Here is a 15,980-nt window from a genome sequence, read left to right as displayed (position 1 = left end):
GCTAAGAGGAGCCTGAGCAATTCAAATCTGCTTTTCATGGGCTGTTGGCATGATGCATCTAGAAGGTAAAAGATGGGCATTTGCTTGATAGCAGGCTATAAATTGATTTGATTAAGAGAATTTTATGATGAAAATTCTTTAAAAATGAAATTCAGTATGAATGATTACACTAATAATATTTTACTTTTTCTACTGTGTATTTTGCCACCCCTTCCGATTATCAGATTACAGTATATAGTCTTTGTTTTTGTGTATCACCTTCTGCCAAGCACATGGATACGGCAGTACCAGAAATTTCAGAGAAATACAGCAACTATGGCATAGTGGCATTGCACTGTAGCAGTGCGATGATGCCATCCACTCCAAGGATGCATTAGGGCAAACTCCCATTAGCTAGAGCTTGAATTATACCCTGGAGTACTTAGGATAATGGTGGAAAATAATGTTGATCTCAGGGCGTAGGCTAAGTATGGCTGCAACAAGGTGAGAGGGAGCAGAATGGAGCTTTGCTTGCTTTTCTCATACCCCAAAACTAAAAAAAAAAGTTGGGCAAATAACAGCACGTCAACTTTACTAATACTTTGTTTTGCTTTCGTCTCTTTTGCGGGGGGGAGGTTAGGGGTGGTGTCATGATCACAGAGCTTTTTTCTGTATCAGTTCAAGAGCTAACACAATTTGGGAGCTAAGCAAGGCAGCTAAGGAGACTATAGTGCACCAGTGTCATGAGATGCTTTTGATTAGCTTCTTGAAATACAGGTTTCCTGACAAGCTCCTCTGGTGCAGAAATTTGTCTGGCAAAACTAACTGAGGAGAAACAGCCCAATTAGAAAAATGCATTGTAATTTTCTACGTCTAGTGGCAAACTCTATTAAGATCTATGTTCTATAGGAAGAGTTTACAGACTGTTACTTTTGGACCTGCCAGAAAAGCACCTGAAACTGATCTCTGTTTGACATCCACAGAACCAAATGCTCCAGGAAGAAAAGATAAGCCTTGTGCAAGGTCTTCTAAAAAAAAAGTCCTCATCCACCTCCTCAGGTAATGACCAGCCTTCAGCATACGTGTACATGTTTACTAATGTAACTGCAAGTGTTATGTACAGTATTGTTTCATGCAGCAAGACAGAATGACATCCAGACCAACCTACCACAAGTACTTGCCCTATTTTACTCAGCAAAACCTTTAAACACAACTTCTCGGGTTAATTTAATATTAAAAAACACCCAGTAGGCCAGCACTCCAGGGACTCTTCCACTGGGATCCCACCTCCACAATGAACGTTCACAAACAACAGGAGAATAAGCACAGAGCTGACTCACAGACATCAGCTCTGCACATTTGCTTGTGTCTCTGCTGGCAGTTTCCTCCAGCAGGATCAGATTTTCCAGAATCCTGCCTTTCAAATGGCTCCTGCTGGCAGACACGTTAAACCCCCAGGCCTTCTACTCATGAGTTCAGGAGAGTTTAAGCTCAGAAATAAAGCATAGCTCACCTGCAAGTTTCCAACTGAGCAATCTTCCAAGGGAAAATGGGTATATAGGCTATATGGCTATATGAAAATAAAACATAGATATGTCGGAGTTGTTTCAGATAAACCATTTCAAGTACTAAAATGTGCCTGTCCCAAACACAGGAAAATTCTCAGCAAACAGCTGAGGATTCTCAACAGGGACAGCTGCAAGCTAAGCAACACCTGGAGCCATTGCCCAAATGATTTTTGCACTTCAAAGAATGCATTTCCTTTAAATAAGCTATTTCTTTAAAAGGCAGAGAAAGAAAGGATAGGCGACTTGTTTCATAAAGCAACATTTGATCTTTATATTCCTCATTCTTATCAAAGGCCTTTTGCAGCTGTGAGTTCTACATTTTATGTATTGGTCCATAAAAACACCTGTGCTTTTTACTGCATGGAGTTGGTATAGAGCACATTACCACAAGGCTCACTATAAGCAACTGGTTTATTTTCCCCACATGATTCTTCTGTATTGCCTTCATCCTGTTCTCACGTCAAAGTAGAAAATTCCTGATTTGAAGGAATCTTCCTCTAAAGACTGAGCTGTGCAGAACTCTGGTCTAAGGAGTTACTGCTACTGAAAAGCTCAAAACTTGTTCCCAAACCCACGGGCAACCCACTCATTTTGCACAAGCTCTGTCCCGCAACCGACTTTGATTCATTAAAACCACAGAAAACTTTATCCTCCTTTCCTTCGCCCCTTTATTTCCTGAGCGTGTTTTCTATGTTCATTTCCTGTGGTTTATTCAGCTGAATCGCTCCCAGGAGCTGACCAAGCAGCAGCCAGCACAAAACAAGCAGCTCTACAGGCAGAAATACAACTTCTGGTCTCGGCAGCAGCTACCTTGGCTCACTGCATCTTCTGAAGCCAGGATGAGCCACATCATGTGAACATGCAACATCTACAGCCTAAAATCAGACGAGATGAACTCCTTTGGAGGGGCCTGTAAACTAACCCAAGCTACCTGGGCACCAAAGCAAAGGAAGAGATTTCTTACCATCACCTTTCACCAGTCTGAGAGAAAGTCTCCTTCAATGCAACCAGCAAAATATTCAACAGCCCTATGTGTTTTTGCAGTGATCATTTGACTGAAGCCCAGGAGTATGCAAAGCTGCCCCTGGAGAATGAAAAATGCAAACGACGATTGCCATGATTATATTAATGCCAGGTTGAATGCAGAGAAACCCAAAGACAGCACATTTAGCAAGCACAAGTAGGAGCGTTTTCCACAAAGAACTTTATTTTCAAGAACACAGCAGTAAAAAAAGCAAAGTTTGAAGGAAGAAAAGAAAGTTTTATGTTTATTTTTTAGTAAAAACGTTTTACTAGGAGGAAAGTCATTTACATTCTGAAACACACATTCAAAAATAAAGAAAGAAAGGCAGCAGGGCATAACATTCAATCAATACCTAGTACAACATAATAAGATCTGTTTATTAATGATCAGGAGAATAACACTGCAATATTTATTCTTAAATTTGTATATACAAATGCCTATCATACACAGCAATAAATGAAGACATAAACACCATAAAGATCACATACAATAATTTCCATATTTAACAAAAGTTTTCACCCGTAACAAAGATTTCAACTGTAACAGAAAGAATATTTTGAGTGGTAAACAATAAAAATTAATACTAACAAACTACTTCAAAAAGCAGCACAATAAACAAAAACTCATGATGTACAATTACCTCTCTCAAAAATATTCACTCATTTCTTTTGCTCCAAGGTAGATCACACAGCCCACAAAAGTTAATATTTCTTTTACTAAAAAGCAGGCTTTTGCAATTTGGTCCATTTACATTTTGCCAACTATCTTAGGGTACCATACCAGAAAGAAAAGAGTTGTGTCCCCCTCAGTCTTTGGATACAAAACAGGAAAATTACATTCAGTGCAAAAGCAAGATTTCTCAAAATATTCACATTCTATTGGTTTAGCCTATTTAGTTTACTATTTTCATTCATGCAAAAATTGCAAATTAATCCCATTCCAAATGAGGATTTTACCATCAATTTTAAATGCTCAATTGATTAGACTGCAGAATAATGGAAAAAAAAAAGCTTAATCCACATGATATTCTGCTACTGAACTCTATTAAGTTAATCAAAATTACACTAACCTTACACATCAGCTTCTTTAGAAATGCAGGCTTAACTATAGGTTCAGAATAGTGAAAAGATAGTGAAATTAAAATAGAATAGCTCTTAAAAATATACTTACTTATCTTTACACAAGTGTCAAACATTTCTAAAGTTTCACATGACCTCCAAAGGACACAGACACTAAAATAATTGTTAAAAAAACCACCACTTTCAACCACCGCAGACCTGATAGTAATATTGAATAAAAGTGAATAATATTATCACATTATCAAATCTTTAAACTTCCTAAAAGCTTAGGTATAAATTAGAAGTTGCAGTTCAATCATGTAGTAAAGCTTGAAATGAGTAAAATATTTTAGGTGTATAACATTAATAATCTGTGTTGGCTACATAATATGTAAATATAGATAGAAATTTCACCCCCCAAAATATTTTTTTTTTAGTAAGGAGAGATAACTTCAACAAGGGTAGATCTCTAAAGAAGCAGGAAAAATCCTCCAACAAATGTTCTGGTATTGCCAAATTGTGTCTTAGGTACTGTATTAAATAAAAAAATGACTGTTTTTGTCAAGTAAATTGCCAAGAAATAATCTGTATAATCACAAACAAAAATATTTTCATACTCTGAAGTTACACAGCCTTGTATCAATATCTGAAAGCACATTACAGAGTGAATATTCTCCTTTTCTTGGCAAAAAAAGACCTGCACAAAGTCTCCAGTCTCCACATCAATACATCCATTTTTGAATAGAATCAGTATTTCCCAATTTGGTGACGGTCTGCTGGGTCTCCAAAGAACTGTCACCTCTTATATTATGTTAACTTGCCATATATTATAGTAGAATCATACATAGGATATTTTAGTAGGTAAAGATTATAGCTCCATCAAGGTGCCAGTCAACAACTTCTATGTCTACAAATGGTGGTGCAAGTCAATGGTGTCATAAAGGCACTTGTCTCTCACAGAAAGTATTGTCTTCTCTAAGCAATTAAAAATATATCTAAAAATAGTTTTAATTTAACATCCAAAATTGTTTATACTCCTTACAATAGTGCAAGTCATCATCTACACAACAGTATTTATAAGTTCAAAATGAAAGACCTAAATGCAAAATGTCCATGACTAAATATATATTGATCCGTTATTTCATCTTAATGCCATGCTCTCAAAAACGCCGGAGAACACGCTATTGTGGAAATGTTATTGATACTTGCAGCCACAAACAAAACCGGAGGCTCACACAGCAGTATAAGCAAGCTGATTTACTAAGCTGCTAAAACAATTAAGTGATGAGTTACAAAGAGAGACATTTGCCACAAGTCCTCTCCAAGTCACGCTTGAAGCCACACCTGACCTGTATGAAATACGTCACACACATTTAAGTCATTAGGGACATTTTTATAGCTACCTAATTTTACAAAAATAATTCCAAAAGGCCCATTCATATCAGGGTGACTATTTTCTTTCCATCAAATGTGAAAAGGCCAGTCAAAAACAGATCTAACAACACAGTTTAAAAAGACATCTAATTAGTCCCTAAAGAAAGTTCAGTGCAGGTTTTGATAGTTTAGGGAGGGCAGCATGAAGCCCTAAAAATCCTGTTTATCTAATCAGATTTTGTTCTCCAGGTCTCATTTACCTCAAAGCAAGAATTTGAGGGAGGATCCATCAAGAGAAGGGGAAAAAAAAAAAAAAGAAGCAGATTTGCAAACAGAAGGGGACAAAACAGACATAATTACAAGACCAGGCATAATAGGCTTTGCTTGTGCAAATGCTAATTTGAAGTAGGCATTGTAGTTCTGCTAAGTAAGAAATCTAAAAACCCATAAAGCTGTGCTGGATGGAATAAAGTACAATTCAAAAGTCAGCTTTTTTTTTTTTTTTTTGCATTTAATACTTTCCAACTTAACAACACATTACGAGTACATCAAGACTACACTGAACTTGTTGGGTGCAGCCTCATGCTTAAACACTAATTTTTACGTCCAGTCTTCTTCAAGCAGTTTTGCCAGTCTTGTACCATAAGGAAGTTTCTGTCTCTTTGAAAAAGCTGCATTCTCTAAACACTGCACCAGATTATTACAAACAAAAGACAGAAAGAAGCCATCTGATCAAGAATTAAGTTATTCCTTCAGAGAATCGCACTTTTTGCCGGATGGCGGTGACCAGAATCGCTGACGAGGTACTGACAGTTGCCATGGCAAGTGGGTAAGTGCGTGGGAGAGCAGACATACGGCCAAGTCAAATCCTTATGCAATCGCCGTGATTTAGCAAAAACACCACACCACCTGCAGCCACGTGTTGCCAGAGGGACTATCAGTCTGCAGAAAGTGCCAAAGGGAAAAAGAAAGGTATCTACTGCTAGACTATGGCTGCGTCAGTACTCCCATTCATCTGTTTTCATGTCCAGATAGTAGAGAATATTCTGTGCCAGCTTTACTGCTTGCTTTCTGGCAGCCTTAACGCGCTCATCACCTTGTGGATCAACAGCATCAAGTGCTAGAAGTTGCTTTGTGAGAAGCTCTTCCAGCCTCATGTAGTTTTTATCCGATCTGTTTCCATCAAATGAAATCACCTCCTGCTGAATTTGAGACAAGTTTCCGAGAACGCTCCAAACTGCTTTGTGAGACTGATGTTCAGCAGCTGTTTGTTCATGATATATTTGCCTTTTTTCAAGTGCTTCCTTTAAATCAATATACGTTATGAGAGTTTGCACTTCTATTACTGCTCTTCTCCTGGCTTCTCTAATACACGGGTTTTTCTCCGGACTGACTTCATCTAACTGGGCAATTAATCCTTGCAGTTCTGCTTTGGATCTTAAATACAAATCAGAAGCATTCTCTGTTTTTAAAAGTAAAGAATTAACTTCCTTCATTTTCTTGCGGATTTCTTCTATTTTAAGAATGGACTGATTTTGGGCCAAATCATAAGCATGGGTAGACTTTGCTTCCTCTTCCAAGTCCAGGTACTTTTGCAGTTTATTGATCTCTTCAACTACTTCCTTTCTGTAGTTTCTTATTTCCGTGCGACCACAGACATCTAAGGCATCCAAATCAGCAATCAAGCCTGTGAGCACACAGGATAAGTGCCTGCAGGTATCATTACTATTCACTCCCATTAGAAGAGCAATGAGAGTTCCTCTGGCTTTGTTCACATCACACATTACAGAGTTAATTTTGGAGACAGAAGGATGCGCATCATTAGAGAGTGGCAGCGACAGTTGCTGCTTTACACAGCTTTCTATAATCTCCTGAACAGCACAGACTTTTGTCAGAGTGCGATACCTCGCTTTGCGTAATGAAATTTTCCCTCCAGTTTTCACCTGAGTAAGCCTTAGTACGATGTCCTGAATACCTTCTTCAAATTCCTCGCTTACGCAGTTGCCTCCTTTGTAGAAAGGTGTAATCTCACGCTCCACAAGCATCTGTGCTTCCTTGAAAATAGCCTCTATTTCCAGCCTGCGGGGATGGTTTGCGTTTTGCTCCAGCTCCTTGAGCAGCCTCTCTGTTTCCTGAGCCGCACGCTTCCTGGCTTGCTGAATATCGCCTTTCCCTTCCGTGTCCACAGAATCGATTTCAAAGAGCTGCTTAGTAAGACTCCTTTCCAAATTCTTATAATCTTTGTCGGAAGGCAAACCGCTGAAGACGGCGACCTGCTGCTCAATCTCCTTGACTTCCTTCTGTATTTCATGCAACCGTTTGATGGAGGGGTGTTGGTTACCCATATCCATGCTCTTCCCGCATCCACCTTCGGGCGAACTGAGGAGCAAGAACGGCGTTAGGAAGAGGCTGGGCGGGCGTTTCACGCCCTGCGCAGCGGCCCGAGCGCGGCGCCCGCTCCAGCTCCTCGACCCAGGAGGGGCAAAGCGCCGGCCTGCGTTTTGCAGCCGCCCCGCGCTTGTTCCGCGCCTCTTCCACCCGCTCGCGCCGGAGCCGGGGGGTGACACCGAGCTCTGTCGCCACCGCGGAGCGTTTGCTCCGAGGCTCCGGCCTCCCCCGCGCCGTCCCCGCGCGGACGGCGGGTCCCTGCCCGGCCCCGCGCTCTCCTCAGCCGCTGCCGCCCCCGGCCGCGACGCCCCGAACGGGGCGGGGGGAGGACCCGGGCGGCGCCCGCGGATCATAAAGGGCCGTCGCTGCCGCCGCACAGGCCCTGGGGGCCGGCGAGGGCCCCGGAGGAGCCTCCCCACCTCCCCGCGGCTCCCAGTGGTGCCGAGCCGGCCGGCCCGGCCGCCTCACCTGCTCGGCCGCCTCACCTGCTCGGCCGCCAGGCCCGCTGCCCGGCGCTGCGCCACGGGCCCAGCGCCGCACGCCCCGCCTCGCCGCGCTCCGCTCCGCCCCGCGCGGCCGGCCCCGGCCGCGAGGCCCCGGTCGCGCCTCCCCTCCGCGGCGCTGCCGTAAAGCGGCGGGCGGCGATGGCCGCGAGGGCCGCCGTGAGGGCGGCGGGCGCGCGGCGCCGCCTCTGCTCGGCCCAAGGCGGTTGTGGCGGCGCCGAGCGGTCCGAAAATGGGGTAAAGCGGCTCGGTGCGGTGCGGGGTGAAGCCGCGTAAGGCGGCGCGGTGCTGCGCGGGGCGGCGGAAGGCTCCGGGGCCGGGCGCGGTGCCCCGGGGCGCGGGCGGGGAGGTGGCGGCGCCCAGGGCCGCGGGGCGGAGCCCCCCGAGGTGCAACGTGAGTGCTGTGAACGAGCCCGAAAGCAGTTTTTTCGGAATTGTTTATCGTGGTTCGCGGCTGTCGGGAGAACTACAGGTTCCTTCGCTGTGTTTTCTAGTGGGTTTCAGTCAGCGCGAAGGCGCACTGGCCTCAGTGAGGCTTCTCCTGCCGCATGGAGGGGACTCGTGTCGCGCCAGACTCCTTTACCAGTGTCTCGCCAGGGGCTTGTAACTCCTCCATATGTGTCTTTTCTTAAGGTACCTGCATTCCGCCCGCCACCGCACTCCCGCAGCGACTGGATCGGGCCACCCGACCGGCGCTCCAACCTGCGGCCCATCGTCTTCCACGTGCCGCCCGACGAGTCGCGCCTGGAGCGGCGGCTCCGGGAGCTGCGGCAGGAGACGCAGGCCTGGAACCAGCGCTTCTGGGCGCAGCAGAACGTGTCCTTCCAGCAGGTGAGCGCCCCACGACGCCCGGCTCCCCGCGAGCCCGCGGCGCCGGCCGCACGCGCTGGCGCTCGGCACTCCTGGGCCTCGGTGGCCCTGCAGTGGGGTGACCTTGAGCCGCGCTTCCCGCTTGACAGGGCTATCCCAAACAGCCACCTTCACGAAACTACCTCATAAACTACCAAATTCTGCCTGCAGTTATTTATTTCTTGCTTTTATTTGATATTACTTATTTCAATAGGCTCTTTTTTTTTTTTTTTTTGGAGAAATTCCTTTTGTCATTAATTTTATTTTCAGTTTGTTCAGAGTGACTGAAAAAACTAGAGAGCCTGTGTGTTTTACTGCTGCTTACTGCAAAAAAAAGGCTATTTACTGTTTCATTTCCTATCTTACACTTACTAAATTATAACCTTTTGTACATGCAAGACTACAATATGTGACTAAAGCTGCTGTTGAAAAAGATCAGCTTTTTTGTGCTATCATAACTAAGAGCTGTAGAGAGTATAGGTAAGATCACCAAGGATGAGAGAGGTGTCCTGTTGCACTGACAGTGCACCCTTAACAAGGCTAAAAGTGGGGACATTATTAGTCTTGGTCTTTCTTTTAAGTAGATTGTACCAGTGGTAAGGAGACACTGAATTCTGCTGGAAGATTAGTGGACAGTACATACACCATTACTTGTGATGATTTTTGACAATCATGTCCTCCCAAAACTCACAGAGATCTCACAGTAAATGGATTTTTTATTTTTTTTAATTATATAGGACTGCTTTTTGAATTTGAAAAATTGAAATGCTCAGTAACTCTCTCTCTCTATATATATCTCAATAACTTCACTTTTTAGTGATTGCATGTTTTTCAGCATACTCAAATCCTAAGATACATAGGAAGCCATCATAGAAATTTGTCTTTTGTAAAACTTTGCAAGATCTGGATCCTGAAGTTTGGCTGTAACTTCTACAAATAAGTTGTGCATGTTTCAGTAGAAGACTTGTATGAATTAATTGATGCACACAGTAAACATCTAAGCAATAAAATTATTGGTGTAATTACTGGATTCGGGAAAATGTTTTATTGACATCTCCAAGTACAATGAGTAGTATTAAGCACTAAGCTGGCATGTGATTAAACACAATGGTTAACTTCAAGGACTGAGTACATTAAGTTCTAATGTGGGAAAACATATTTTAGGAAAAAGAAGAATTTGTTTACTCAAGACTGAAAGCCAAAGGTCTGAAAATGAAAGATGAAACAGGTTAGTGACATCTTTTTTTATAGTTTAGGATACATTCTCAATTCTATTTGCCCTTGATTTCTGCTAGTTTATTGCTGCCTGTGTCCTGTTGCAAGTAGTACACAAGTAGCAGGATCTGGAAGTGTTTTCAAGAACCCTAGCAGAGGAAAGGAGCTCTTAAAAGCTGTACAGGTCAGATGATCTGCATAGTTTCTCCCACGCCCTCCACTGGAGGGAATGTGCTGAAATCCTAGCCAAGTACTTCCACCATTCTGTAGTTAAGGGTTTTTTTGAGGTTGTTTTTTACTTTTGCACTGCATCAACCCAATGAGTTAGCTCAGCTAAACATACCCTCTTTGCCCCAAGTGCATATCGTGGTTGGGTGGGTGTATTCATGCTCTTCAGCCTCAGGTCCATAGGATATACAACACAGAGCATTTTTTCCTTGAGGGGAAAATAAGGCAGCTTCTGAGGAGACAGCAGCTGCTGCTCTCTGGCCTTCTTTGCCTTAGGAAAGCTGCCTGTAAAATATTTGCCTCTCTAATTCGTTATGTGAAACTGAAAAGAAGATGTCTTCATAATACAGTGAGATGGCCATTGTAGAATGAGCTTGAACATTTTGCTCATAGAATAAAGATCTGTTTAACAGAACATCTGCTCTGATGCTCAATATATCATAGACCTTTATGTTTCACTTTTATTTATATTCCAGTGATCAGGTTGTGAAAGTTGAGAAAGCATTTTAATTGAATTTTGTGTTATTAAGAAAAAGGTTATTTTATGTTGGTGTTCTGTTTTTATTTTTAAGCTTTTTTTTTTCCTCCCTAGAAGCAAAAGAAAAAAAAAATAATAAATTCGTACATATCTTAAAATAGTGTTTGGTGCATATGTTGGAGTAATTGTTTTGTTCTACCAAATGGGCCAGGTGATTGGGTCATACTGGAGCAAAATTAATGCTATCCACAGTCTACTAATTTGGAAGTTTTCACTGAAAACATAAGATACTTATTATGTATGTGTGTGTATCTCTCAGTAATAACCTATATGTATGTACAGTTGGAACAATAGTTATTTCTTGTATATATGTGAAGGCTTGGTCAGTTCCACTGATAGCGGAATAAAGAAGAAAAAATACATAAAGCTGTTAAGCAGGCAGCCTGCAAATAGTCGTATGAGTTTACCTCATATCCATTTTAATATTTTAGATTTGGAAATATTCATGTAGTTGTGATCAATAATTTACATTTTGATGATAAATCTCAGGAGCTTTAAAGTGAATTTTGGAACTCCACCAAGTTGAATCTCTCCTTTTTCTGTCTCCCTTATCCTATCCCCTGGGACATTCAGATTTTATTCTAATTTTGGGAATATCAAAAGTGCATGAAAGTTTATACAGGAATTATCTCGCAGAGGTCAGGATATCATCTGGTTCTCTAGCTGCTGCTTCTGTGCTATAGCTGCAGATCTTCCATCATGATCTGCAGAGAGAATCAGTTTTCTCTTATATTCAGCTTCATATATGAGCATATATATACATACATATGCTTTATATTCTTGGATTTTACATATTATATATAGTTATTATTCATGCATACATCTTCATATGCAGGACCTCTCTTGACCTTACTCTTCCACAGGAGAGTTGTCTTCCCTGTTGTTAGTAAATTAGACAACTTGGAGCATATATCCTCTGATACTTGAAATTTAACAAGAGCAACAGAAAGAGTTGTACTGCCCTGTCTGGAACTTGGGAGTGTCTTGTTAGTGATGTTCTTGGGGTTCCTTCTGCATTTATTGATTTCATCGGCGGGGGAATTCAAGTTAGTGTGAGTGTTCTCCTGGTGCTATTTAGACTTCACCCCTCTGAGAGATTAATTTTATTCAAAGTGGAAACCCTACTAGATCACTTCCCTTCTTTGACAGCGGATCACTAGCTTCCTAATTGAAGACCTTATAAATATGGTCACCTTCAGAAGCAAAAAAATGGCTTAAGGGTTGACATGCCAGTTTCAAATGATTACAATTTTTAATCTGCTGTGCTCCCTATATATGTGCTCCCTATATATATATATATATAGTAACTTTATAACTATAAAGTACTATATACTATACTATATATAAGTATACTATATATATATATATATATAGTATATATAGTAACTTTTTATCTCCCTTTTTTATATATATATATATATATATATATATATATATAAAAAAGGGAGATAAAAAGTTACTAATTTCTCCATGTTTACAGAAGAAGTCTGCAGGACAAAGGAACCAGACCTAGCTTTCCTGCCTCTGAACACAGTGTTCTCACCACAAAAGTTATCTTGACAAAGTTATGCTAAAAATTATTTACAGGTCAAAAAATGACACTGAATGCAGAAGAAATGGCTGACTTCTACAAGGATTTCTTAAGTAAAAACTTTAGAAAGCATATGCATTATAACAGGTATGTAGATGGTTTTCTTGCTGATGTGAATGGCATAAGAGCAACAGAAAAAAGGAACTTTTTTTTGCCCCTAATTGTTGAAATAGCATCTAAAGCTATCATCTTAGAATTTGCAGAAAGATTTGGGGAAAAAAAAAAAAGTGCTATTACCCTTTGAGAAACTTCTGCAGTATGATTTGGGTTCCTTTATTATCTATGTGGAAAGGTATTATCTTTTGTGGAAAGGCAAAACTGATATCATTCTTGTCTTCATGACAGAGACTTCAATGAGACAGTCAGACACAGTATTTCTTTTATGGCACAGTTTTTTTTTTCATATTGCTAATTGAAACTGATAAATATATGGGTAAAAGGATTGAGACTTCAGACCAAGGCTCTGATTGTTTTTAAAATGCATCAGTTAAGGACTAGTAAGTGTGGTTCTTCTCAATATAAAATTTTCATGAGAATAATATTTAGTATTTTTGGTTATTGTTTTTATTATTTTGCAAGCTTATATTAAAAATGAAACTGATAAACTTCAAGGTTGGAGACTGCTTGAGCCTCTGAACACTTTGGCATCATTTGGGTAGTCTCACATCCACTCTGCCTCTTCACAGTGCTTACTACATATCAGTGTAGCTGCTTGTGCAGCAACTTGAAAAACTGCCCCTGGAGATCTGAAATAACTGAGGGGAAAAAAACTTGCAAACACATTGCCCAGCAAAGGACGGGGCACTTTTGTGGGAGGGCTAGAAATGAGGAATGAAGGGGAACTAGGGAAGGATAATTCTTCCTCCAGTTTAAGCAACACAGCCCACTGAATGTGAAATAACAACCTCAGTGTCTTCTGTCTGTTGGACTGAAGGAGTTTTGGTCTTAAAGGTATTAGACATTCTTGGGTGCTTATGTTTTAACATTAGCAGTAGTTATACCACCATTCTACTTTATCTACAACAAGTTGTGGTTTAAAGTTCTTTGTGCATGTTCTAGATTTACCATAACAATATTATTAAAAAAATTAAGGGAAACATTTAAAACAAATGCATGCAATTTCCTTGCTTGTAGCAAACCCCAAAATATAAGCAACAGCATGAAACCAGTGAAAACAAACAAACCAAAAAAAGAATATGATTGTTCAAAATGGCTACGCTCTGTCACCTGATGGCTAAGCAAATAGTTCCATGTCAGAACTGGCCGTCAGAGGCCATCATAGTGCAGGCGGTTGGGCTAGGGAATCTCAGGAGGTCCTTCCAACCTCAGTCATTTCGTAGTTCTGTGAACTGATGGCTGATGTCCCATCTCGATCTGATTCAGGCTCTGTTGCTAATTCCTGATGTCTGTCTGTCCATTCATCCTCCCCCTGCCCAGCTGCTGCCTTGTTCATAAAATCGGGTAGTGCCAGTTGCATCATTGCAGCATAGCCTAGAAAACACAGGAGCTTATCGTAGGCATTCTGACTTTTGAGGAGTTATATCAAAAAAAAAAAAAGGAAAAAAGTTTACACATTTATCCTGTGTTCTTCCCCAGTGTTGTTAACTGGCCTGAAAACAGTGGCTGTGGAAGTGTAATTTCTAAAGTTTAGTTAAATTGAGACATTGACTGCTCGTAGACTCCATGAGTGCATGTCCTAGAGAGCTCGGACTAGAAGCACAGTCTGGTTAGAAAATCAGAATAAAAAATTAAGAAGGAAATAAAAAATGAGACAAAAAATGAGAAAGGACAGTTGCAATGTCATCGTGATATTTTGATTTAACGTGACTTTTTGGCGGGTAGCTCCGTGCTGCTTGTCAACATGATTCTGGATCCTGTCCTTAAGGGAGGCTGATACCTAGGGTTTATGTTAGCTCTACCCCGAGAGGTTTCCCGTTGACCTAAATCCCTGTCTAACCTTCCCTGCTAGTTCCACAATAAGCACATTCTGTTGCTTCTTGTGCAGCACTTCACAAATGGAGGGGGAGTGCTTATTGGGAACTAGAAGGACATGATTGAAACAAGCCCTCAGATGTAAAAGACTGGTATAGATTCTTATCTGTATCTCAATTTGATTCCAAAAGTCATGTGTGCTTCATTAAAACTATTTAAAGATATGAAGACTCTAACTTTAGAAATATTAAGGACATCATTTTTAAAACAGACTGAATTAGAAACCGTATGTTTGCCATAGCTGGTTATGTAAGTTAGTCTTTGAAGTGTGATTTTATTTTTCCACTCTATGGGTAGCAACCGTGTCCTTTCTGACACATACATCTTCATACACGCACAGCAAATCTTACCCGTAACACAGCACTGTATTACCAGAACAGCTTTGTAACCACCTTTCTTCCTGAAATATCTGATTTGGTTATGGTGATTTTAGCTTACCTAAATTCAAAAATAATTTATCATAATATTACTTACTCCTTTTTTAATTTTTACAGTTAAGCTCTGAATGGTTGTAGCCGCATAGTCTGCATGTCATCTGTTTGCAGACGTGGATATTTTGCATTGCATGACTAATCTACAGATTCTGTCTAGCCAGCTACGTAATAGAAAAATAGACATTTCCATGGGTTATTTGGTACTAATTAGGCCGTAAAGATGTTGCCATAGAGAATAGAAAAAAAAAATCATGTCATCATTGAATTGTTATTTGTCAATGCCAAAGGATATTTTAATATAATCATGTGCCTTTCTCCTGTTTTTGTTTTGTGCATTTGTTATTCTCCTGTCTTTGGAATAATAGAGATTGGTATAAACGTAACTTTACTATCACATTCCTCATGGGTCAAGTAGCCCTGGAGAGAGCTCTGAGATGGCTTCGCTGGAAAAAGAAAGATATTGGAAATTAGTGTTCACAGCTCCGTGAAGAACATAGTACTGTAACTGTTCATTTGTTACCTGTAGTGGTGTTCAGAACCTGAGTATCTAATGCAGTAACTACCTTCATCTGTAAATGTAAATGAAAATTGGCATCGTTCTTAATTTATAACCACTATTTACATTACCTTTGGTTTTTATTCCAAAAATACCTCATTTTTTTTCAATACAAAACATAACTATCTAAAGCTGTCCTTTATTTACATTAAACTGGATGAATCTCAACTGTCACAGTTTACCTCAAAGTCAAAACTCATTTTAAAAAAGTTACAACTGTACAAGGATATAAAAGATGTTCTGCAACAGTTATTCTCACTAATACAACATGGTCATGTAAATATGTTAATGAAGAAGGAATAAGTATGATCTGTGAATCTACATAGACGCTACGTGATTTTGTATTGTTCATCTTTCAATGTGATCAAATCCCATTGTTAAGGAATACTTAAACAATGGTTTCTTGTAAATGACTAAGGCAGTAGAATCTTCTTAAATAATTTTGTTTTCTTTGGAAGAAATGGATTCCCCTTGGACAAGAGTTCTTCAAACCTCTCTTTGGTGAAGATTTTTAGCTGTAGAGCAGTAAAGTAGATGCACTTAAAGGAAACTGATACTTGGCTGTATATTAGTACTAAAAAGCAGTGATTTCTACTGTTTCACTAGGTTCTTTAACACACTCAAGCAAGTTGTTTGAGGAAGATTTTCTAGCCTCAAGGGAGGCAACCTGTATCACCTAGATA

At 40.6% G+C, this 15,980-nt stretch overlaps 2 protein-coding genes across 2 annotated transcripts; one reads left to right on the top strand and one right to left on the bottom strand.

Moving 5' to 3' along the window:
* Positions 1-5,995: 5,995 nt before the first annotated feature.
* Positions 5,996-7,943, bottom strand: BAG5 (BAG cochaperone 5). The gene is made up of 2 exons (XM_088539629.1): positions 7,877-7,943; positions 5,996-7,382 (listed from the first exon to the last, which is right to left on the bottom strand). The coding sequence occupies exon 2, from the start codon at positions 7,352-7,354 to the stop codon at positions 6,002-6,004; it is 1,353 nt and encodes a 450-aa protein (XP_088395755.1). The 5' UTR covers positions 7,355-7,382; positions 7,877-7,943; the 3' UTR covers positions 5,996-6,001.
* Positions 7,944-8,035: 92 nt separating this feature from the next.
* Positions 8,036-15,531, top strand: COA8 (cytochrome c oxidase assembly factor 8). Its single transcript, XM_088539755.1, has 5 exons — positions 8,036-8,166; positions 8,389-8,725; positions 9,908-9,971; positions 12,312-12,402; positions 15,107-15,531. The coding sequence occupies exons 1-5, from the start codon at positions 8,036-8,038 to the stop codon at positions 15,210-15,212; spliced, it is 729 nt and encodes a 242-aa protein (XP_088395881.1). The 3' UTR covers positions 15,213-15,531.
* The last annotated feature ends 449 nt before the right edge of the window (positions 15,532-15,980 follow it).

Source organism: Tinamus guttatus, unplaced genomic scaffold (genome assembly GCF_059628265.1).
Source record: "Tinamus guttatus ecotype Peru unplaced genomic scaffold, ASM5962826v1 Tinamus_guttatus_pri_ptg000048l, whole genome shotgun sequence".
NCBI classification, from domain to species: Eukaryota; Metazoa; Chordata; class Aves; order Tinamiformes; family Tinamidae; genus Tinamus; species Tinamus guttatus.
This window is presented reverse-complemented; position numbering and strand designations above follow the sequence as displayed.

Excerpts from the sequence above, each read along its gene's own strand:
- COA8 (XM_088539755.1), top strand. The coding sequence starts at position 8,036 with ATGGCCGCGAGGGCCGCCGTGAGGGCGGCGGGCGCGCGGCGCCGCCTC. Across the intron at positions 8,167-8,388 it reads GCGGTGCGGGGTGAAGCCGC|TGGGTTTCAGTCAGCGCGAA; the intron begins GTAAGGCGGCGC and ends TGTGTTTTCTAG. Across the intron at positions 12,403-15,106 it reads AAGCATATGCATTATAACAG|AGATTGGTATAAACGTAACT; the intron begins GTATGTAGATGG and ends TTGGAATAATAG.
- BAG5 (XM_088539629.1), bottom strand. The coding sequence starts at position 7,354 with ATGGATATGGGTAACCAACACCCCTCCATCAAACGGTTGCATGAAATA.